This window comes from Phyllobates terribilis, unplaced genomic scaffold (genome assembly GCF_046119375.1).
Source record: "Phyllobates terribilis strain yellow unplaced genomic scaffold, ASM4611937v1 Scaffold_13__5_contigs__length_258822181, whole genome shotgun sequence".
NCBI lineage: Eukaryota > Metazoa > Chordata > Amphibia > Anura > Dendrobatidae > Phyllobates > Phyllobates terribilis.
In genome coordinates this window covers 29,782,181-29,806,017 of record NW_027362773.1, presented here as the reverse complement: position 1 = coordinate 29,806,017, position 23,837 = coordinate 29,782,181, and the positions used below count along the sequence as shown (strand labels likewise).

The following is a 23,837-nucleotide window of genomic DNA, read 5'->3' as shown; positions in this document are numbered from 1 at the left end:
CGAACATCTACAAATCAGGTAATGTCTCAAGCACATCTGGTGTAATCAAGAGACTATCCAATCATGAGATAAAGCAGATGAAGTATCTGGACTGGCCAAGCTTTTATTGAGTGTGACATATGATTACATATTAGAAATAGGACTAAAGGCTCCCACACACATTAGACTAATGTCAGCTGAACCCGTCGATATCGGTGGGTTCGGCCGACATTAGCCTAATGTGTATGGGAGCACCGGCTGACTGATTGTAAGAGGAGATGTTGATGGCGAATGTCTGATTTTGGATAGCCAATTGCATTGTTCTCACGGAGATAAGCTGCTGACTGATGTGTCAGTCAGTGGCTTTCTCATAGAGAGCACAGGAGATCTCAGCCGAATGGGCTTATGTATGGGAGAGTTGGCAGAGATAACTGTCGGACAAACGATCAGCCATCTAATGTATATGGTCGGCTTAAGGGAAGAGTCAGACAGCCATATAACTCGGATGGGCATCGCAATGTAATGCTCGGAGTGGCCAACGGCTCTCCTGACCCAAGTGTGACCAGCTGCATAGAAATACATGCTCTCACGCTCAGGTTTAGAGAGCCACCTGCCAGTCCGAGCTTTGCTTTGCGATCCTCATCCAAGTTATACGGCCGTCTCAAAAAAGCAAATCTGTCAGCAGATTTTTGCTATGTTATCTGAGAGGTGCAAAATGTGGTGGCTGAGAGTCTGACTTACTGGGCTACTTGGTGTAGTTTTGATAGAATCCCTGTTTTCTCTGTTGTAGATGTAGCTCAGATTTCTAAACTGTTTATAACCCCACCCACACCTATGACTGGCAGCTTCCTGTGTGAACTATGCTTTGCCAGCAAGCTGCTAATCAGTGATAGGGGTTGGGTTACACAGATTAGCTGGACTGGCTTGCAGGAGACACCTAGTCTGATAGTGATAATCTCTTGCTGATAAAACACTGTTTGTATTGAAACTAAAGCTCACAGCCTAATAAGTGACACATCTCTGGAATCAGGCTCACTTGCCCTATGTTATGGTTCTCTCAGATTAAATACCAAGAACCTGCTGACAGATTCCCTTTAAGTCACCAAAGTAATCCAAAAGGTTAAAAGAAGGGATCATTGCTTGAACCCTTTCGCTCCAGAGCCTGTTTTTGCTTTCGTGACCAGGTCAATTTTGTCAATTCTGATAGTGTCAATTTATGAGGTAATAACACTGGAACGCTTCAAGGGATTGCACTGATTCTGAAATAGTTTCTTTAGTGCCATTTTGTACTTCATGATAGTGGTAACATTTCTTCGATATGACTTGCGTTTATTTGTGAAAAGATTGTAAATTTGGCAAAAATTTTGAACATTTTGAAATTTTTTAACTTTTAATTTTTATGCCCTTAAATCAGAGAGTTATGTCACACAAAATAGTAAATAAATAACATTTCCCACATGTCTACTTTATATCAGCACAATTTTGGAAACAAAATTTTTTTGATAGGAAGTTATAAGGGTTAAAAGTTGACCAGCGATTTCTCATTTTTACAACAAAATTTTTACAAAACCATTTCTTTAGGGACCACATCACATTTGAAGTGACTTTGAGGGGCCTTTATGGCAGAAAATACCCAAAAGTGACACCATTCTAAAAACTGCACCCCTGAAGGTGCTCAAAATGACATTCAAGAAGTTTATTAACCCTTCAGGTGCTTCACAGGAATTAATGGAATGTGGAAGGAAAAAATGAAAGTTTTACTTTTTCCCACAAAAATGCACCATAAAACCTGTTGTGCGATTTTTTTTTCTTGAGTATGCCAATACCCCATATGTGGTGGAAAACTACTGTTTGGGCGCACAGCAGGACTCGGAAGGGAAGGAGCACCATTTGAGTCTTGGAATGCAAAATTGTCGACCCCTCAAGAAATGTATCTAAATGTGTGGTAAGCACCTTGAACCCTCAGGGCCTTTGCAGAATTTTATAATGTTGAGCTGTGAAAATTAAAAAACATATTTTTCCCACAAAAATGTTCTTTTAGCCCCAAATTTTTTATTTTCACAATGGTAGCAAGAAAAAATGGACCTCAAAATTTTTTGTGCAATTTCTCCTTAGTACTCCCATACCCCATATGTGGTGAAAAACTACTGTTTGGAAACACAGCAGGACTCGGAAGCGAAGGAGCGCTATTTTGGCTGGAATAGGTTGCGGACACCATGTCACATTTGAAGAGCCCCTGACATGTCAAAACAGCAGAAACCCCTACAAGTGACCCCATTTTGTAAACTACACCTCTCAAGGAATTCATCTAGGGGAGTAGTAAATTTTTAACCCTCAGGCGATTCACAAACTTGTAGAACATTGGGCTGAGTAAATTAAATATTACTATTTTTCCACTAACATATTGCTTTGACCCCAAGTTTGCAATTTTCAAAAGGGATAATAGGAGAAAACGAACAGAATGATTTGTTATACAATTTCTCCTGAGTACATCAATACCCCATAAATGGTTGAAAATAGAATTAGACTTACCGGCAATTCGGTTTCTAGGAACCCTTCACGACAGCACCATAGGAGGATACTCCCCATACCCTAATAGGGACAGGAAACACAAAGAAGTCAAATAGTACCCCTCTACTTCCTGTCTCCAGTATTTTTATAAAGGACTACACCGTTAGGACTGCTTCAAAGTTTATTTACAACAAAGACTAATACAACAAACAGTTGGGGGAGATTACCCGTGCTGTCGTGGAGGGTTCCTAGAAACCAAATTGTCGGTAAGTCTAATTCTATTTCCAATTTCTATTTCTAATTCCAGCTTCTTTTTGGCCAATGAGTTGCTATTAGGATTGTTTTTGTTTTGTCCCTCCTGATTTTCTGCAGTGTTTTTGGTAAGAGCGGAATCTGGGGGAAGGTGTAGGCCAACTTGAAGCCCCATTGGTGAGAAAATGCATCTACCGCTAGGCAAGTGTAGTTGAAGTTCAGAGAAAAGTATTTGCCTGCTTTTGTGTTTTGACAAGTTGCAAATAGGTCTACTTCTGGGAGACCCATCTCTTTGTTAGAAGGTGGAATGTTTCGTTGTGTAGGCTCCATTCTCCTGCTGAGAAAGTCTGCTTGGACATTAATGGATCCTTTTAGATGGAATGCAGATAAGGAGAGCACATGTCCTTCTGCCCAAGCAAAGATCCTGCTCAAGATTGTTTTCAGACTTTTGTATCTCATGCTCCTTTGGTGCCGTAGATGAGCCACTGTGGTCTTATTGTCTGAGTATATTGTTATATGGGTACCCTTTATTAGGTCCACCTCAGCTTTCAGCGCTTCTTCTACTGCTTTTAATTCTCTGAAGTTGGAAGAACGACTGCTGATGTTTCGGGACCATGTCCCCTGGAACGTGGTATGAGAGACTACGGCTCCCCATCCTATTTTGATGGCATCTGTTGTGACAGATCATAGGGGAGTCTGATCCCAGGCTACACCTCTGCTTAATTTTTTTGGGTTGAGCCACCAGGAGAGGAAGGCTTTTACTTGTCATGGTAAGTGGATGGTTTTGCCTAGGGATCCCGGGGCACAGTCTCAACACTTTAGACTGTGGGATTGTAGACTTCTTGTGTGGGCCTGAGCCCAAGCTACCGCCGGGATGCAGGAAGTCATTGAACCCACCACCAACATTGACGATCTCAGGGAAACTTTTCTCTGATCCCCCAGGGTTGTTATCTTGGATCTTATCAGAATTAGTCCGGTCTTCCCTTTCCCCCTATATGAAAAGTGGTATATCCTGTGGGGGACGAAAGGACCATTTCTTGGTTATTCTGGGTTTTGGTAACAATCTCTTTTTGTCTGTTGCTTTCTCCAATAATTCGTCCAGGGCTGGCCCGAACATATATTCCCCTTTGAAGACGATGGAGCAGAGCTTGATTTTTGAGGCGATGTCTCCCCTCCACAACTTCAACGATAGTGCATGTCTCGCCGAGTTTGATAATACTGAAGATCTGGCCACCATTCTCCCTGATTCGGCGGAAGCATCAACTAGGAATCCTCCATACATAATTTCCCTTTCTTCGCTTTTGAAGGGGTTACTGAGAGAGTTTGAGAAAATGAGGCCAAGGATGACTGAACTTCCTGGCGAATCATTCCCCTTAATTCTTCTATCAGGGAGGGTTGTTCCTCTCTAATAATTTTGTCCGTGCATTTTTGGCACAGGCGTTTCTTGTGGGAAGAAAGCAGTTTCTTAAGACAAATGGCATATTTATGGGACACTTGGTCTTTGCTTTTTGGAGCAGGATCCTTGTCTCCCTGAAATAAATGGAGAGAAGGGCTATTAAGTATAGATCGCAATAGGGAATTCCTGCTCCAAAGACAAAGAGATCCCCAAGCCAGGTATTTACTGGGTTCGGGATAGCACTGGGTTCTTCAGAAGCAGAGCATGAAATACGACCATCCTGATTATAGCAAGGTCCTACCTTGTGGTGTCTTCCATCTGGATCCTTTATAGGAAGCGAGATCCGTGCGCAGCATCCTGATAGGATGCACCTCCCCTTTTCAGGTCTCGGTGAATGCTGCAATCATAGGCGTTCCCAGGTGTTTAATTGTTAGAACCCTCCTGTTTGTTTTTTCCATCTTGTGTTTTGCGGTCACGTGACCATCTGCCTTTATATTCCACCCCCGCCCTTTTGGCTGTGCTGGACTTCAGTGTTTGACTGTTTCTCTAGCCAGGTGCTTCTGTGTCTTTCTCTGTCAGTTCGCTTGGTCCTTCTGGGACCTCTAGTACCTTTTTGTCAGTTTGTCTTTTTGTGTTCTGCAAACTCTGTTTAGGAGGTGTCCTATTTTTTGTCCGAGTCCTTAGTTCTTTTAGGGACCCCTCCCTTTATGCTATAGGTCTTCGCTCAGACTAGCCAAGGACTAAGGTGGGTCTGTTCGCTAGGAACAGACAGCCCGCTACATCGTAGGGATTCAGCTTAGTCATACTGTAGCGACAGCTTTCCCATATCTTTCCTTAGTTCATGTTGCAGATCATAACAGTAAGTCCACCCCAAAAAACTAAAAGGAAAGAAATTCGGGGATCAGTATGGTTTCCGTCCAGGATTTGGCTCAACGCCTGCAGGGATTGTCTCTGGAGGTGGCCGAGCTTCAGCAACACGTGAGTAGCTGTTCTGGAGCGCATTATGTCAAACCCAAGGTAGGACTGCCTGATATTTTTTATGGTAAACAGTAAGATTTTTTTTCCTTTAAAAATGCTTGTTTGTTATATTTTCATTTGAGAATGAATCACAGCGCATTGGTTTTATTATGTCACTTTTGCACAATGAACCACAGGGGTGGGCCTTTTCTCTCCAACCTAATGATCCGTGTTTAAGGTCTGTTGAAGAATTTTTTTCTGCTATGGGGCTATTATATGACGATCCTGATCGAATCTCATCTGCTGAGGCAGAACTCAGGCGTTTGAATCTGGTGATGCCTTTTGGTCTTACCAATGCACCTGCATTTTTTCAGAACCTTATTAATGACATCCTGAGATCTTTGATTGGTAAGAATGTGGTTGTGTATTTGGATGACATTTTGATTTATTCACCAGATCTTGAGTCCCATTGGCAGAGTGTACGTGAAGTTTTGCAGTTATTGAGTGATAATTCACTCTTTGCTAAGCTGGAGAAATGTGAGTTCACGGTGCAGAAAATTAGTTTTTTGGGCTACATTGTCTCCAGCGAGGGCTTTGAGATGGACCCTGTGAAGGTTCAGGCTGTGCAGGAATGGCCTAGGCCTATTGGTTTGAAATCTATACAGAGATTTTGGGGTTTTGCCAATTATTACAGGAAATTCAATAAGAATTTTTCTGCAATTGTTAAACCTCTAACCGATCTCACCAGGAAAGGTGCGAATACGGCTCAGTGGACTACTGAGGCCATTGAAGCGTTTGAGTATCTCAAAGAGAGGTTCAGTTCTGCCCCTATCCTTATGCAGCCTGATGAGACCAAGCCTTTTTTGGTCGAGGTCGATGCTTCATCGGTCGGGGTCGGAGCAGTTTTGTCTCAGGAGAACAAGGGTGGAGTACATCCTTGTGCCTTCTTTTCGAAAAAAAATTCAGAAACCGAACTGAATTATGATGTTGGAAATTGGGAGTTGCTGGCTATTAAACTCGCGTTTGAACATTGGCATAATTTTTTGGAAGGCACTAGATTTCCTATTCAGGTTTTCACAGATCATAAGAATTTGATCTATCTAGATTCTGCCAAGCGCTTGAATGCCCGTCAAGCTAGGTGGGCACTTTTTTTTTCTCGGTTTCATTTTTCTGTTACCTATTGTCACGCTGTCTCTGTATACTGGAGGTAGGGGGCCTAAGCTGACCCTAAGCTGGGGCCCTGACTAATCCCTCAACCTGGAGGTACTGTTAAAGGTACAGAGGTCCAGGCCGCCAGCGTAACCCCTACCTCCTGAGGATCCCTGCACCTAAGTAATCTAGTCCTGAGAAGGACCCCGATCACAACAAAAGAGGACAAGTAATAATATGCCCACACACAGTACTTAGACGAACGAGACAGTACAAGGGAAAAACCAAAACCACCTTGCATACAAAAACTACACAACTACAACAGAGGGAACACCAACGGGAAAGGAGATAAATGATAAAGCGAGGAAGGGAAAAAGACTCCAAATACACTTATCTCAGAAACTCCAAATACCACGATCCAGTCTGTATGAAATGCTTTCACCGACACTTCCCAAACAGACCAGCAGGCATTTGAAGGAGACTCACTACAGCAGCATTGATTGCAGCTGGGCGAGGCTGGACCTCGTCTAGCACAGAGAGAGAGAGAATTAACTCCCTCACTGCCGAAAACACAAAGCACCAAAAAGTCAGCTGCGAGAAGTCAGGCTGTGTAATCGTGACGATCTTCGTGGCGACACACCCGTGACACCTATATTCCTGGTACTAAGAATGTTAAAGCCGATGCTTTATCTCGCAGCTTCTCTGCTACGATCGGTGCCGAGGAGGAGGAGAGCATTTTACAGAACGGAGTTGTGGTGGCGGCATTGGACTCCGTGTTGGAGAATGGGATTCTGAAAGCTCAAGATGATGTTCCATCTAACACTCCCCATGGGAGGTTGTTCGTGCCTAGAGCCTTTAGGAGAGATTTGTTTGTGGAGTGTCATGAGTCTCGGTTGGTAGGTCATCCAGGAATTTCGGAGACTAAGAGACTTATCAGTCGCAGTTTTTGGTGGTCTGGATGGCAGAAGGAAGTCATCAAGTGGGTGCATCAATGTTCTGTGTGTGCTAGGTCAAAGGCTTCACATACTCCTGCTGCGGGGTTGCTTTGCCCTCTGGAGGTTCCTAGTGTGCTTTGGACGCTTCTCACAATGGATTTTATTACTGATCTTCCTGTGTCCGAGGGTTTTACTGTCATCTGGGTGGTCGTGGACCGTTTTAGTAAGATGTGTCATTTGGTTCCATTCATTAAGTTGCCCTGCGCCAAGGCACTCGCTAAGGCGTTTGTTAAGGAGATTGTCAAGCTCCTTGGCGTTCCCACGGATATTGTTTCTGATAGAGGACCTCAGTTTGTGGCTCGCTTTTGGCGTGCTTTTTGTGACAGGTTGGGAGTCCATTTGTCATTTTCGTCTGGCTATCATCCTGAGTCTAATGGACAGACTGAAAGAAAGAACCAGGATGTTGAACAGTTTTTGCGTTGTTTTGTGGCGGACAATAAAGAGGTGTGGTCTGAGTTTCTGCCTCTCGCAGAATTTGCCCTTAACAATCATACATCCTCCTCAGCTGGGTGTTCTCCTTTTTTTTGTTGTACTGGGAGACATCCGTCTTTTGGTTCGTTCTCCAAATTGGGGTCGGCGGTGCCGGAGGAGGAGAATTTTTCCGGTGATTTGGAGAGAGTTTGGACTAATGTACGTTGCAGCCTTCAAGAGGCTAACAAGAAGTCCAAGAAGTATTTTGACAGGAAACGTAAAGAGGTTTTGTTTACTGTGGGTGACATGGTTTGGTTGTCCTCGAAGAACCTGCGGTTGAGGATTCCCTCTAAAAAACTGGGTCCTAAGTTTGTGGGTCCATTTAAAGTGCTTCAGGTTGTTAACCCGTCTGCTGCTAGGTTGGATGTCCCTACTTCCTGTAAGATTAAACCTGTGTTTCATGTTTCCTTGTTGAAAAAGGCTGATGTATCAGATAGGGACGCCACTGTCACAGTTCCTCCTGTGGTGGAAGACGGCGAATATGAAATTTCTCGTATCTAGAATTCTAGATGGTGTGGCGCCCCTGAGGGTTCAGTCGCCACAGAGGTACTGCACCTCACCCAGAGGTGTGGTGTCTCCTTCTCTCATGCTCATGCTCATGCCGTCTCATGCTGCACATAACACATCTGCATCTCTGGCTGCTATGGGCATAAAAGGGGGACAAACTTATGGTGTGGCACCCATGCTCCCTGACCTCAACCCCATTGAGAACCTCTGGAGCATCATCAAAAAGAGTGTCTATGATGGCGGGAGGCAGTTCTCATCTAAGCAACAGCTCTGGGAGGGTATTCTGTCCTCATGCAAAACAATTGAAGCAGAAACCATCCAAAACCTGACAAATTCAATGGATGAGAGAGTTCAGAAGCTCCTTTCGAACAAGCGGTCCTATGTGCAAATGTAACATCACCTAGAATAAACTTTTGAGTTGAAAACTGTTTGATTTCAGTTTGTAATAACCTGCTAATGCTTATAATTTCAAAAATGACAATTTTTTTTGTTCTTTATTAAAATGAAAAGGTTGAAAACTCTGCTGTGCATAATAATTTGGAACATGCATTTTGAGTGCAGTTTGAGTTTTTTATTTTTTAAAAAATATACTGTTATCATAGGCAGTTTGTACAAAAACCTTTCAATTGTACTCTAATAGTTATTTGACTGGAAAATTACAATGACTGCAATTCATATAGGTAATTTGGGAAAATCTGAGAAAATATTATTTGCATAATAATTTGGAACACAGTGTATTTGGACTCCATGGGTGTTTTTCAGACACGAGCAGCAGTGAATGTTGCTGAGTGAAAATTACAAACTGCTGTTGTAGTGACCAGTATGTTGTAGTGTCCAATATGTTGTAGTGCTCATACATTGTAGTGCCCAGTACGTTGTGCCAAGCTTGTGCTTCTGGAGACATGAACCTGTAAATTAGCCGGGCTCTCATCGCTATAGAAATGCCAAACATGTGGACCCTAAATGTGGTTTAGGCACAACTGGAGCTCAGAGGGGAGGGGGGCGAGGAGTTTTCTGGATTTCTTTTGGGGGATGAGGAGCCATAGCGCATTTCCAGAGCCTTTGTACTACCAGTAACTTGGAAGCCCCTATATTTTCATTGACAGATGACGGACTTGAGTGGGGACTTGCTTTTTTTGTGGATTGAGTTAAAGCTTTTGTTTTGAACATTTTACATAACATTTTGGATCACATTTATCCGGCACTCTACGCTAAGCACTTACATTGGGGTTTCCATCTAAATCTCAGAGTGACTTAATTTTGATGAAACCCCCGAGGGATCCATTTAATATAATGAGGCATCAGAGTTACTCTGGACTCCGTCTGGCCTCTGTTCAGAGGCGTCCTTTTTTTCAGAAGTGCACAAAACTATGGCCGACGGCACTTTTATGGACGCCTAAAAAACGGACACTGCCGGATCAAAGGCCAGACAGCGTCCACAGTGCCTCCATTCCATCTGCCTCATTACAGGGAATCTTCCGCCGAGGGTTCTGTCTGAATCACGCATTTCAGAGATTGAAATGGAAACCCCGATGTAAGCGCTCAACGTAGAGCCCAGGATAAATGTAAGCTGCGCCTTACTATGGGCGGCACGGTGGCGCAGTGGTTAGCACTGCAGCCTTGCAGCACTGGGATCCTGGGTTCAAATCCCACCAAGGACAACATCTGCAAGGAGTTTGTATGTTCTCCCTGTGTTTGCGTGGGTTTCCTCCGGATTCTCTGGTTTCCTCCCACACTCCAAAGACATACTGATAGGGAATCTAGATTGTGAGCCCCAATGGGGACAGCAACGATAATGTATGTAAAGCGCTGCGGAATATGTTAGCGCTATATAAAAATAAAGATTATTATTATTATTACTGCGATATTTGGGAGACAGAATGAACAAATCAACAGCAGGTGAAGAATTGGTTTTATTTATTTTTTACGCCGTTCCTCGTGCGGTATAAGTGATTAGATGACTATTCTTTGGGTCAGTGCGATTACAGCTATACCAGATCTAGGCCTGTTTTACACATCCTGATATTTCCTATACTGAAAAAAAACAGTACCGGAGATATCCTTGTCTGTGTGTACCTGTGTGTCATATGTGTGGCAACTGTGTACCACCCATGTGCCGCATCACACATACCGGCGCCTGGGAATCAGTGGTACAGTTAGTGCTGTTCCCAAGCACCGGGTGCTGGAGGAATCTCTGATTATTGTCCTATCAGTCACTGAGCTCAGCGCAGTTCAGGGACCTGCTCACTGATGCGAATCATTCTCCTCTGCTCCTCAGCGTGTGTGGTCACCTCAAGCCAGGTGAGTATAATGATTTTTTTATTTTATTCTTATTTTACTAGGAGATGGCGGGAGCAGAATGCTACTCTCAACATTGTCCCCTACTGGCGCTCATTTCGGCACCAGCAGGGGACAATGATGATAGCTTCCTTGAGCATCCAGTGCTTGGGAACAACCCTAAGTGTACCACTAATTCCCAGGAGCCGGTACGTGTGACACTGATGACACACGGATGTTATCCATATGTCATCAGTGTGCACGTGTATTGGATGTTTTGCAGCCCATGCGGCGTGCAAAACACGGACATGTCAGCGTGTTTTGCCCAAGAACACACGGTCCGTGGAAATACACTGACGTGCGCAGACCCATTCACTGGAATGGGTCTGCGTGTGTAAGTGTGTCCAGTACGTGTGAAAACTGTCACCACACTTACTGGAGGCAGACATGTGTGAAAGAGGCCTTGTAGCGGGTGTTTATGTTTGGCTGCTTTCACACACTAAAAGATGATTTTTTTTTTACTAAAACAAGTTTTGCATCGCCATATTTTGAGAGCTATAATTTTTCCATATTTCTGCCAACAGTTATGTGACAGCTTGTTTTTAATGCCGTTCCGCGTGTGGTAAAATTGATAAGGCAGCTTTATTCTTTGGGTCAGTACGATTAGAGCGTTACAACATTTATATACTTCATATTTAGGCGCTTTTACACAATAAAAACTACTTTATAGAAAAAATAATTGTTTTTGCATTGCTTTATTCTGAGAGCTATAACTTTTTTATTTTTCGACTGATGGAGCTGTATGGTGGCTTGTTTTTTGCGGGACAAGTTGATGTCGTTATTGGTACCATTTTCGGGCACATGAGATTTTTTGATCTCTTTCTATTCCGATTTTTGGGAGGCAGAATAAACAAAAAACAATAATTCAGGAATTGTTTTTTTTTTTTTATGCCGTTCCGCGTGTGGTAAAATTAATAAAATTGGTAAAATCCTTTGGGTCAGTACATTTACGGCGATACTACATTTATATTGTTTTTTTATGCTTTGGCGCTTTTACACAATAAAAGCTATTTTATATAAAAAAGAATTGTTTTTGCATCGCTTTATTCTGAGAGCTATATCTTTTCCACTGATGGAACTGATTATCTTTATCTTGCAGCTCTGTGTTCTTATGGATGTGGCAGTGGATTCTGTATTGCCCCTAATGTGTGTTCCTGCAGAGATGGTCATCATGGCATCACCTGTACTGGTAATGACATAAATTACCCAAGTGGTTTCTATCTATTCACTAACAAATCCAAAAAGTCTGAGGTATTGTCTCATTTCAGATCATTATACCAGTGAACATGATCGAGAAATGGAAGATAAAGGTGGGTAGCAGACCTATTGGCAGAACAATAGAGGTAAATGTAGTATACAATGGAGCATGAGGTATAAGAGGTCAGACCTATAGTTTACATCTGATCACCACAATGCCAGAGAAGTAAACCTGTCCAATGTGACATAGTGCTATGATATCTAAAATTGAAAACCCAAAAGCAAAACCATGATAAAAAATGTAAAAAAATAAAAATAAAAATGAAAGTCCCCCATACACATTAGACTAATGTTATCAGAACCTGCTGATATCTATGGATTCAGGAGAGAGTTCAATCGGGCAAGTCAGACTAATGATGATCGCTTTGTTCTCCTGGTGTCACGCCAGGTGTGTTTGCAACACAGAGAGTCACGCCAGGTGTGAGAGCAACACAGAGGGGAAAGGGAAAGGGAGCCCAGACACTAGGGAAAGGGGAAAGAGGTGACCTCCTAATCTGGACTAGTGTCACCCTGTCTCCCCCTAACTTCCCTATACAGCCTCTGCAGCTGTCGCCGATCACGTGACTCGCCCTACTATCCCTGGCGTAAGGCTATAGCTGGGGGTGGAAGGAGATGAGCACTAGTGAACCTCCGCTAGTACTCTAAAGACAAAAGGGGAAGACAACACAGGGGAATAATAACTTAGCTTTAGAAGAGCTCCAACAGGGCACACAGCCTCAAGACTCCAGAGAGGACGTGATGCTGCTTCAGACAAGTTCCAAGTAGAAATAAGTACAACCGGCGACGCCCACCTAGACACACCACGTATATATACACCCAGACTAAAGGGAGGTAGTCGCTGGGTCCTAAACACAGCCTCCTATCTAGGCAGCTGTCTGCATTGCCAAACGTGGAGATCTCCTGCATACCACTGCAGGGCGACTGTCTGTCACCTCTGACACACCCGTGACAGTACCCCCCCTCTACGAGTGGCCTCCGGACACTCAGGAGCGGGTTTCTTAGGAAAAGAGGTGTGAAAAGAGCAAACCAATCTGGGAGCACTCAACCATTACTGGGGACGGTGGTAGAGGTGAGGGCTCAAGAGGTTCTACGTATCTTTTGTGTAAGGACCTGTGGAACACATTGTGAACCTTAGGGGCCCGAGGAAGTTCAAGACGAAACGCTGCTGGGTTAATGACGGTGGTAATTTTGTAGGGACCAATAAACCTAGGTCCCAGCTTCCAAGAAGAGACTTTCAATCTTATATTCTTGGTAGACAACCACACAAAGTCATTCACATTCAGGTCTGGACCTGGCAAGCGTTTTCTGTCAGCAATACGTTTATGTAACATACCTGGCGGCGTCCTTGCATAGTGGTCCATCTCCCACTGTGCAAGAGCGCGCACTTGATCTCCAATCCAGAATGTCTCTCTGGCTTCCCTCCATGCTGTCTGTGTGCTGCTGCTTAAGGGCGGCGCCCAATCACTTCCTGCTTCTTGTACCTGCTGTGGGCACACCCCTTGTGCGTCCTCAGCCTATTGCTGTCTGTCACCTGGTATTTAAACCAGCTGCTCCAATTAACCCATGTCTGAGCATTGTGTTTCATTCAGTGTGTGCTTTCACTCTGAAGGTGCCAGGTCCCGTTCTGTGTTCTCTTGTCTGCCTATCCTGGAGGCTGTATTTCCAGGCCTGTCTGAACACGCTCCTAGCCTGTTCCTCCCGCCTTCTAGGGGCCGATTACCTAGACCCGCTCCTGTATCTTGTCTGTCATGTCTGAACACGCTCCTTGCCTGTTCGTCCCGCCTCTCTGGGGGCCGTATTCCCAGACCCGCTCCTGTATTCCGCTGCAGTGTCGGTCTCCTCCGTACACTCAGTTCCAGTCTGAACTCTCTCCTATCTTTTACCTGTTTTTTCTCTATGTCCGTTCCTTTCCTTTTTCTGCAGAGTCTGAACTCGTACCTAACTCCTGCTTGTTGTCTCTGTACTCCCGTTTGTGAGTTTGTGGTCCACTCGCTACTTCTCTGCAAGTACCCTGTGGGTATCTGGCTCTGCCTTTCCCTTCCTGTCTGTTCCGTGTGAACAGAGCCCTGTCCCCCCTGCTCTGCCTTGCTCACCGCTCCGGCGGTTCTAGCCTGCTCTGCCTTGCTCACTGCACCGGCAGCCTTGCTCCGCTCTGACCCTTTTGCTCACTGCTCCGGCAGCCTTGCTCCGCTCTGACCCTTTTGCTCGCTGCTCCGGCAGCCTTGCTCCGCTCTGACCCTTTTGCTCGCTGCTCCGGCATCCTTGCTCCGCTCTGACCCTTTTGCTCGCTGCTCCGGCAGCCTTGCTCCGCTCTGACCCTTTTGCTCGCTGCTCCGGCAGCCTTGCTCCGCTCTGACCCTTTTGCTCGCTGCTCCGGCAGCCTTGCTCCGCTCTGACCCTTTTGCTCGCTGCTCCGGCAGCCTTGCTCCGCTCTGACCCTTTTGCTCGCTGCTCCGGCAGCCTTGCTCCGCTCTGACCCTTTTGCTCGCTGCTCTGGCAGCCTTGCTCCGCTCTGATCCTTTTGCTCGCTGCTTCGGCAGCCTTGCTCCGCTCTGATACTTTTGCTCACTGCTCTGGCAGTCTTGCTCTGCTCTTGCTCACCGCTCCAGGCGGTCTCGTCCTGCTCTGCTCTTGCTCACCGCTCCGGGCGGTCTCGTCCTGCTCTGCTCTTGCTCACCGCTCCGGGCGGTCTCGTCCTGCTCTGCTCTTGCTCACCGCTCCGGGCGGTCTCGTCCTGCTCTGCTCTTGCTCACCGCTCCGGGCGGTCTCGTCCTGCTCTGCTCTTGCTCACCGCTCCGGGCGGTCTCGTCCTGCCCTGCTCTTGCTCACCGCTCCGGGCGGTCTCGTCCTGCCCTGCTCTCGCTCACCTCTCTGGGCGGCCTCACTCTGCTGTGTTTGTCCGCCACATCTGTGGTTCTGTTCCAGAGTCCCAGTGTGTACTGGGTCCTATCCCGCCTGTGTTCCTACCTGCTAGTGCCTTCCTGTCTGCACTCTAGCCGTGCTTGCCTGTACCCCCCTGCCTGCATACCCGCCTGCCTGCATACCAGTTGTGCCAGCCTAACCAGTCTGTTCCTGTATTCCCCTGTGTGGGTCAACAGCCGTGTCCGGGGTCTGTCCTGGAGTAGCACCTGGTCCCTCTGCTCGGTTCCTCCTTGGTGCACTGGCGTCGTATGCCGTCGTGCGACCCTGGTCGGATCGGGTGAATACCTAGTTACGCCCCTCCAGGCATTCACTCTCCGGCACGGTCCAGTGGAATCACACGCACACGCCGCTCAGCCCGGGCGTGTGCATTACAGTTTATACCTGTCACCCATGGTCTTCAAATTACACAGAACACCCTGCCACACCGAGGAGAGCAATGAAGCAAACCGTTCCTCTTCAGGAACTCCTGAAGCCCCCCCCCCCCCCCCCCACTGAAAGTACCAAACTGTGGATGATAACCATATCCACCGAACAACGGCGACCTGCCAGTGGATTCTTGACGATGATTATTGATGGCAAATTCTGCCAGCAGTAAGTAGGATGCCCAATCTTCCTGATTTTTGGACACGACACACCTGAGGTATGTCTCCAAGTTCTGATTGACCCGCTTGGTCTGGCCATTCGACTGAGGGTGGAAGGCAGAGGAAAAGGACAGCTGCACCCCCAGTCGAGAGCAGAATGCCTTCCAGAACTTGGAAACAAACTGGGTCCCCCGATCAGACACCACATCGGAGGGAACCCCGTGAAGCTTCACAATCTCATTTATAAACACCTGAGCAAGTGTCTTAGCATTGAGAAGTGCAGGTAAAGCGATGAAGTGAACCATTTTACTGAACCTATCTACTGCTACCAAAACCACCGTTTTGCCTGCAGAAACCGGTAGGTCAGTAATAAAATCCATGGACAAGTGTGTCCGTGGCCTGCTAGGCATAAGTATCGGAAGAAGAGTACAAGACGGGCAGGTGTGCGAAACCTTAGAACGTGCGCAAATACTACAAGCAGCTACTTGTTCAATTACATCCCGATGCAACCCCAGCCACCAAAAACAACGAAAGGAGGTCTGCGGTTGCCTTACCACCTGATGCCCAGCAAGCACAGAGTTATGATGTTCCTTGATTACTTTACGGCGCAGATCAGGTGGTACAAATAACTTTTCTGAAGGGCAAGAGGCAGGGGCTTCCAGCACCTCCCCCTCCAGTTCAGGAAAAAGAGCTGAAATAACTACCCCTTTCTGTAATATCGGAGCAGGGTTCTCATGGTCACCACCACCAGGGAAGCTCCGGGACAAAGCATCAGCTTTGACGTTTTTAACCCCTGGACAAAAAAGTGACAACGAAATTGAACCTAGTAAAAAACAGGGACCATTTGGCTTGCCTGGGGTTAAGACGTTTAGCTGACTGGAGATATGACAGGTTCTTATGGTTAGTAATAACAGAAATAGGATGGACAGCCCCCTCCAACCAATTTCACCATTCCTTGAACGCCAATTTGATCGCGAAAAGTTCCCTATTACCCACGTCCTAATTTCTCTCAGCCGAAGACAATTTTTTAGAAAAGAAGGCGCATGGACGCCATTTACCAGGGGACGAACCCTAAGACAACACAGCCCCAACCCCGACATCCGAAGCATCGACCTCCACAATAAAGGGTTAAGAAAGGTCGGGTTGACTGAGAATAGGTGCAGTGGCAAAATGATTCTTTAACCCTAGAACGCATGACCATAAAAATCTACTTTTTCACATACCTGGGGCCTTTTAGGCCCGTGTGCAAATAACATGTAATAACTCAAACAAAAATGACAAACAACTATATACCTGAGGAATACCTAGAGTTTCAAAATTCTAACTAAAGTAATCTTGCAGAAAATAGAAAACAATTAACAGGGCGGGCCTGCGAGGCCCCAGGTATGCGCTCTAGGGTTAAGGAAGAAAAAGCCTGGAGAGAAGCCTCCGACTAGTTGGAAAAATCAGACCCCCTCTTAGTCATGTCAGTAAGAGGTTTCACTACCACCGAGTAATTTTGGATGAATTTCCTGTAAAAATTAGTATAGCCCAGAAAATGTTATAGGGCCTTCCACTTCTCGGGACGTTCCCAGTCAAGGACTGCACGGATCTTCTCCGGATCCATACGAAAATCTGAGGATGAGTACAAGTACCCCAAAACCTGCACCTCCTGAACAGCAAAAACACATTTTTCTAGTTTGGCATAAAGTTTATTATCCCTTTATATCTGGAGCACCTGCTTAACATGCCCCGATGGGTCTCAAGATCAGGTGAATAAACCAAAATCTCATTCAGATAGACCACCACAAACCTCCCCACCAAATGATGAAAAATATAATTTATGAAATGCTGGAATACCGCAGGTGCATTGGTCAAACCAAAAGGCATAACCAGACTCTCGAAATGACCTTCTGGGGTATTGAACGCTGTCTTCCATTCGTCCCCCTCTCTGATTCTAACCAGATTGTAGGCTCCCCTTAAATCCAACTTGGAGAATACCTTACTACCTTAGCTCCCACAACCTGGCTGAACAAATCAGGAATCAGAGGAGGAGGGTATGGATCACGGATGGTAATTTGATTTAATTCCCGGAAATCTAACAGGGACCTAGACTGCCATCTTTTTTCTTCTCAAAGAAGAACCCTGCCACCATGGGCGAAGATGAGGGTATGATATGTCCCTTCTCCAGACTTTCCGCAATGAAAACCTTCATGGCTTGTCTCTCAGGGCAAGAAAGATTATATAGTCTGGAATTTGGTAGTTTAGCTCCGGGGGTCAGGTTAATAGGACAGTCATAAGCACTATGAGGAGGCAAATCCTGACACCCCTTTTCAGAAAAAAGTCCTCAAAACCAGCCAGAAAAGCAGGCAGTATCCCCGTAGAGACAGCAGCAATAGACACATTCAGACAGTTCTCATGGCAGTAATCTCCCCATTCAGTAATCTCCCCGGTTTGCCAATCCACCAACGGATTATGTTTAACCAGCCAGGGGATACCTAAAACAATCAGAGTAGGGAGATTTTCCAAAACATAGCAAGGGATGATTTCACAATGAACTGACCCCACCCTCAGTTTTACATTATGTACAATCTGAGTAAATGCTCTCTGTGCAAGTGGTGCCGAGTCAATGACAAAGATGGGAATAGGTTCAGCTAAAGCACAGCGAGCAAGACCATGAGTTTTCACAAACTCAGCATCAACCATGCTGACCCTGGCTCCACTGTCAACAAACACAAAAATTTCTTCGATTTTGCTCTCTAGTAGTGCTGTCAGGACAAAGCGGGAACTGCAGTGTGGCCACAAATGCACCCCTTATTTATCCAACTCTAGACTACCGAGAGCTAAACGAGTCTCCTTTTGTTTAGAAATTGAAGGACTGGTCCCAACAAAGTGTCCCTTTTTCCCACAAAAAAAAAATACGCCTCTTTTCTTGTGAATCTCCGGGGAGATGTATGATGTAGAGACACCCCCTAACTGCATAGGTTCCTCCACCTCCCCCAGTACTGGTTCACTCCCAGACCGCTCCCTTGGCAAAGGTACACAACCCCGACAAGAAGGCCGCAGAGAAGAAGGTTGCATCTGTCTATCCCCAAGGCGCCTATTCAGACGTATGGCCAAAGACATGGCAGCCTCCAAGGACTGAGGGGAATAATACAGCCAAGGCATCTTTCAGCCTTTCAGTAAGCCCCTCACAAAATTGACTCTTAAGGGCTGAGTTATTCCATTTGGAATCCGTTGCTCATCTACGGAATTCTAAACTGTACGTTTCCACTGACCAATTCCCCTGCTGAAGGCGACATAGCTTAGACTCAGCCAAGGCGACTCGGTCAGTGTCGTCATAGATGAGGGCAAGAGCTCCAAAATACCCCTCCACAGACTGGAGACAAACTGAATCCTGCGGTAACGAAAACGTCCATGACTGAGGATTGCCCTGCAGTAGAGAGATCACAATACCAACCCGTTGCTCCTAATTACCGGAGGAGTAGGGACGAAGTTCAAAATACAATTTGCATGCCTCCATAAACACAAAAAACTTGTCCCTACCTTCTGAAAACCTGTCCGGGAGGGCAACCTTGGATTCAGGCTGGACAGGCCCACCTGCAGAGACCCCCGCATTGGCGGTCTGTAACTGCTGCTGAACCTCACAGCGGAGGTCATTCACCTCCAGAGACAGACAGAGGAACTGCTCTGCAAGCTCTGCAACTGATCCCATACTAAAGGGAGTAAAAAAAAAGTGCACGCCTAAAAACACAGTAAGAAAAAAAAACAAAATGTCAATCTTATGTCTTTTTTTTTAAAAAAAACGTGCTCGGCCAGTTATAATGTCACGCCAGGTGTGAGTGCAACACAAAGGGTCATGCCAGGTGTGAGTGCAACACAGAGGGGAAAGGGAGCCCAGACACTAGAGAAAGGGAGAAGAGGTGACCTCCTAATCTGGACTAGCGTCATCCTGTCTCCCCCTAACGTCCCTATACAGCCTCCACAGCTGTCACCAATCACGTGCCTCGCCCTACTATCCCTGGCGGATAGTGACACCTGGGGATTAAGCCCTAACCAGACATGTCTGGTGATGGCTTTCTCATAGGAACACAGGAGCTCTCGGCCAAATAAGCACTCGTGTGTATGGAAGAGATGGCTGAGATAGTGATCAGCCGAATGATTGGCCAAAGCTTCATTCAGCCAATAATCATCTAATGTGTATGGTCATACACTACCGTTCAAAAGTTTGGGGTCATTTAGAAAATACACTCTATACACTGTTAATGTGTAAATGACTATTCTAGCTGCAAACATCTTGTTTTTATTGCAATATCTACATAGGTGTATAGAGGCCCATTTCCAACAACCACCACAGCAGTGTTTTAATGGTACATTGTGTTTGCTAACTGTGTAAGAAGGCTAATGGATGTTTAGAAAACCCTAGAAAACCCTTGCACAAGTATTTTAGCCCAGCTGAAAACGGTTTGGCTGATTTGAGAGGCTATAAAATTGACCTTCCTTTGAGCTAGTTGAGAATCTGGAGCATTACATTTGTTTGTTCTATGAAACTCTCAAAATGGCCAGAAAAAGAGAACTGTCATGTGAAACTTGACAGTCTATTCGTGTTCTTAGAAATGAAGGCTATTCCATGCGAGAAATTGCCAAGAAACTGAAGATTTCCTACAACAGTGTGTACTACTCCCTTCAGAGGAGAGCGCAAACAGACTCTAACCAGAGTAGAAAGAGAAGTGGGAGGCCCCGCTGCACAACTGAGCAACAAGACAAGTACTTTAGAGTCTCTAGTTTGAGAAATCTATGCCTCACAGCTCCTCAACTGGCAGCTTCATTAAATAGTATATGCAAAACGCCAGTGTCAACGTCTACAGTGAAGAGGCGACTCCGGGATGCTGGCCTTCAGGGCAAAGTGGCAAAGCAAAAAGCCATATCTGAGAATGGCTAATAAAAGGAAAAGATTAATATGGGCAAAAGAACACAGACATTGGACAGAGGAAGATTGGAAAAAAGTTATATGGACAGACGAATCAAAGTTTGAGGTGTTTAGATCACACAGAAGAACATTTGTGAGATGCAGAACAACTGAAAAGATGCTGGAAGAGTGCCTGACGCCATCTGTCAAGCATGGTGGAGGTAATGTGATGGTCTGGGGTGCTTTGGTGCTGGTAAAGTGGAAGATTTGTACAAGGTAAATGGGATTTTGAATAAGGAAGGCTATCACTCCATTTGCAACGCCATGCCATACCCTGTGGACAGCGCTTGATTGGAGCCAATTTCATCCTACAACAGGACAATGACCCAAAGCACACCTCCAAATTATGCATGAACTATTTAGGGAAGAAGCAGGCAGCTGGTATTCTATCTGCAATGGAGTGGCCAGCATAGTCACCAGATCTCAATCCCATTGAGCTGTTGTGGGAGCAGCTTGACCGTATGGTATGCAAAAAGTGCCCATCAAGCCAATCCAACTTGTAGGAGGGGCTTCAGGAAGATGGGGTGAAATTTCTCAAGATTACCTCAGCAAATTAACAGCTAGAATGCCAATGGTCTGCAATGCTGTAATTGCTGCAAAGGGAGCATTCTTTGACGAAAACAAAGTTTGAAGGAGAAAATTATTCTTTCAAATAAAAATCATTATTTCTAACCTTGTCAATGTCTGGACTATATTTTCTATTCATTTTGCAACTCATTTGATAAATAAAAGTATGAGTTTTCATGGAAAACACAAAATTGTCTGGGTGACCCCAAACTTTTGAACGGTAGTGTAGATACATACAAATCAAACTGCTCCCCTAGTTGGATTTCACTGGAAACCTCATACTTATCACATACACCCAGAATTCATTATGGCTCCTGGTATTGATGTTGTCCAGGCAGCCAGAAGGATGACATTTGAACAACCCAGCTGTCCATGCTGGATCCTGTAAAAAGCCAAGACAGTCAACAGATATTGATTGGATATTGATGGCGCATCCTAATGATATGCCTTCAATATCAGCGATGAAGCTGCTCATATTGTTCCAGAAAATGAAGTATTTCTCCCAGAAAATTATTGCAATTACACATGCTTTGCTATACACATGTTTTTGTGTATTAGAACAAGACAAAACCCCAAAAATGGGCCGGACAAAATTGTTCGCACCTTCAATTTAATAATTGGTTACACACTGGAATAAATGACTTCGATCAAGCACTTTTTATATCCATCAACAAATTTCTTACACCTCTTAATTTGGAATTTTGGACCACTCTTCTTTTACACACTACTCCTGGTCTTTCATATTTTAAGGCGCCTTCTCCCAACAGCAATTTTAAGATCTCTCCACAGGTGTTCAATGGGATTTAGATCTGGACTCATTGCTGGCCACTTCATAACTCTCCAGTGCTTTGTATCCATCCATTTCTTGATGGTTCATGAAGTATGTTTGGGGTCATTGTCCTCCTGGAAGACCAATGACCTAGGATGCAAACCCAGCTTTTTGACACTGGGCACTACATTGCTACCCAAAATCCGTTAGTAATGTTAAGATTTCTTGATGTCTTGCACACAGTCAAGGCACCCACTTCCAGAGGCAGCAAAACAGCACAAAAGCATATTTGAACCTCCACCATATTTGACTGTAGGTACTGTGTTCTTTTCTTTGTAGGCCTCAATCCATTTTAGGTAAACAGTAAAATGATGTGCTTTACCAAAAAGCTCTATTTTGTTCTCATTTGTCTACAAGATGCTTTGCCAGGAGGATTTTGGCTTACTCACGTACATTTTGGCAAAATGCAGTCTAGCTTTTTTTATGTCTCTGTGTTAGAAGTGGGGTCCTCCTTGGTCTCCTGCTATAGCATTTTATTTCATTCAAATGTCGACGGATAGTTTGTGCTGACACTGATGCACCCTGAACATTTCTTTTGTTCCAGGTTATTCTCTTACCTGCATGTCTGCAATGTGTGAACAAGGCTGTAAAGTTATTAATGGTGCCACTGTCTGCAGCTGCCTTCATGGTTACTCTCTGGGAAAAGATGGGAAAACTTGTTACGGTAGGTTTATACATTGTTATTAAAAATAAAGAAACAAACATTAAAGGGGTTTTCCAACGAACAAAAGTTCATTTTAATCAATAGATCTTGGAACGATAGTAAATTCCACAATTGGATATTTAAATAAAATGTTCCTGTGCTGAGATAATCTTAGAAATATGCCCCTGCTGTGTACTGTGTAATGTCTGACCATACAGGAACATGGTCTGAACATACCACATCTCCTGGACAGGGAGGATGCAAAAGTGTATACAGACATTACAGCAGGGGATCACAGCTGATTCTTTCTGTGAGGTAAAACATTGTTTAAAACAGGCAGTGAAATGTTTTACCTCACAAAAAGAATCACCTGTAATGTCTGTATTGTCTTTTCCTTCCTCCCCTGCCCAGGAGCTGTGGTATAATCAGACTGTGTTCTGTACATGGTCAGGCACAGCCGTGTCTGTCAAACAGTATGACACGAATGAAGTTCAAATAAATTCTGTTTGTGCTTTTTTTTATTTAAAAAGTCAGTTTTTTCAGCAAGTCCAAAAATATATCATTTCTATGTCCATCTGAAAAGATAGACACTTTCAGAAAAAAAGCACAAACAGAAATCATTTGAGCTCCGTTTGTGTCATAGCAGCCTATGGCACCGTCAGGGGTTCTTTCTGAATTCCGCTGTCATAGGGATTCAGACAGAACATAAACACAGTGTGAACAGGGCATTAGAATTCTGGTTGTGCAGTTCCCAGTTATGCCTCTTGGGAATATTTTCCATTGTCAATGGGGCGTGTCCCTATAAACTCCTGTAGACTATCACATCAGTGCTGCACTATCAGACTGTGCAGGGACACTCCAATGAGAAAGGGAATAATAACATCCAGTTGTCAATTTTTTAAATTGTACATTTCCAGGAGGAATAATAGAGGAACAGTAAAACACAGAATTATTATTTCAAGGGCAATACAAGTGTTTAATAAAACATGTCAGATGAATGGACAGATCCTCCTTATCACTTTGATCCTTGTACAATGTCATGTTATTTGGATTATATTAATATACTGTTTGTTGCTGTGTTAGATGTTGATGAATGTTCCCGACCTCAAGCATCAAATCTTTGCCAACAACAATGTAAGAACAACATTGGAAGCTACAGATGTCTGTGCTATTATGGATATCAAATTTCTCCCAATGGCCGCTCATGTGTACCTATAAAGCACCCCAACACAATTGCTGGTAAGACGTAAGATTACTTCTAATATTGGGTTTAGCAATGGCGGGGCCACGTCAAGTCAACAGTCCCTATATCCTCTCTTGACCCTAATTGAGGACTGCTCTGTTATCACACATTAAAGGGATATGTCATCAAGTTTTTGCTATGCAATCTGAGAGCAGCATGATGTAGGGGCTGAGACTCTGATTCCAGCGATGGATAACTTGGGCTGCATGCTGTCATTTTGAAACAATCACTGATTCTCTACTGCAGATATAGCAGAGCTCAGAATGCTGATCTCTGTATATCCCCACCCACAC

General features: G+C 44.8%; 1 protein-coding gene across 1 annotated transcript in view; it reads left to right on the top strand.

Annotated features, from left to right (window-relative positions):
• The window catches only part of VWCE (von Willebrand factor C and EGF domains), a 154,977-nt gene that overhangs the window by 11,548 nt on the left and 119,592 nt on the right, over positions 1-23,837 (top strand). The window contains exons 3-6 of the mRNA XM_073658019.1: positions 11,654-11,743; positions 11,823-11,864; positions 22,203-22,322; positions 23,385-23,540. Of these exons, the coding sequence (XP_073514120.1) occupies positions 11,654-11,743; positions 11,823-11,864; positions 22,203-22,322; positions 23,385-23,540 (408 nt within the window). The remainder of the gene's footprint in view (positions 1-11,653; positions 11,744-11,822; positions 11,865-22,202; positions 22,323-23,384; positions 23,541-23,837) is intronic.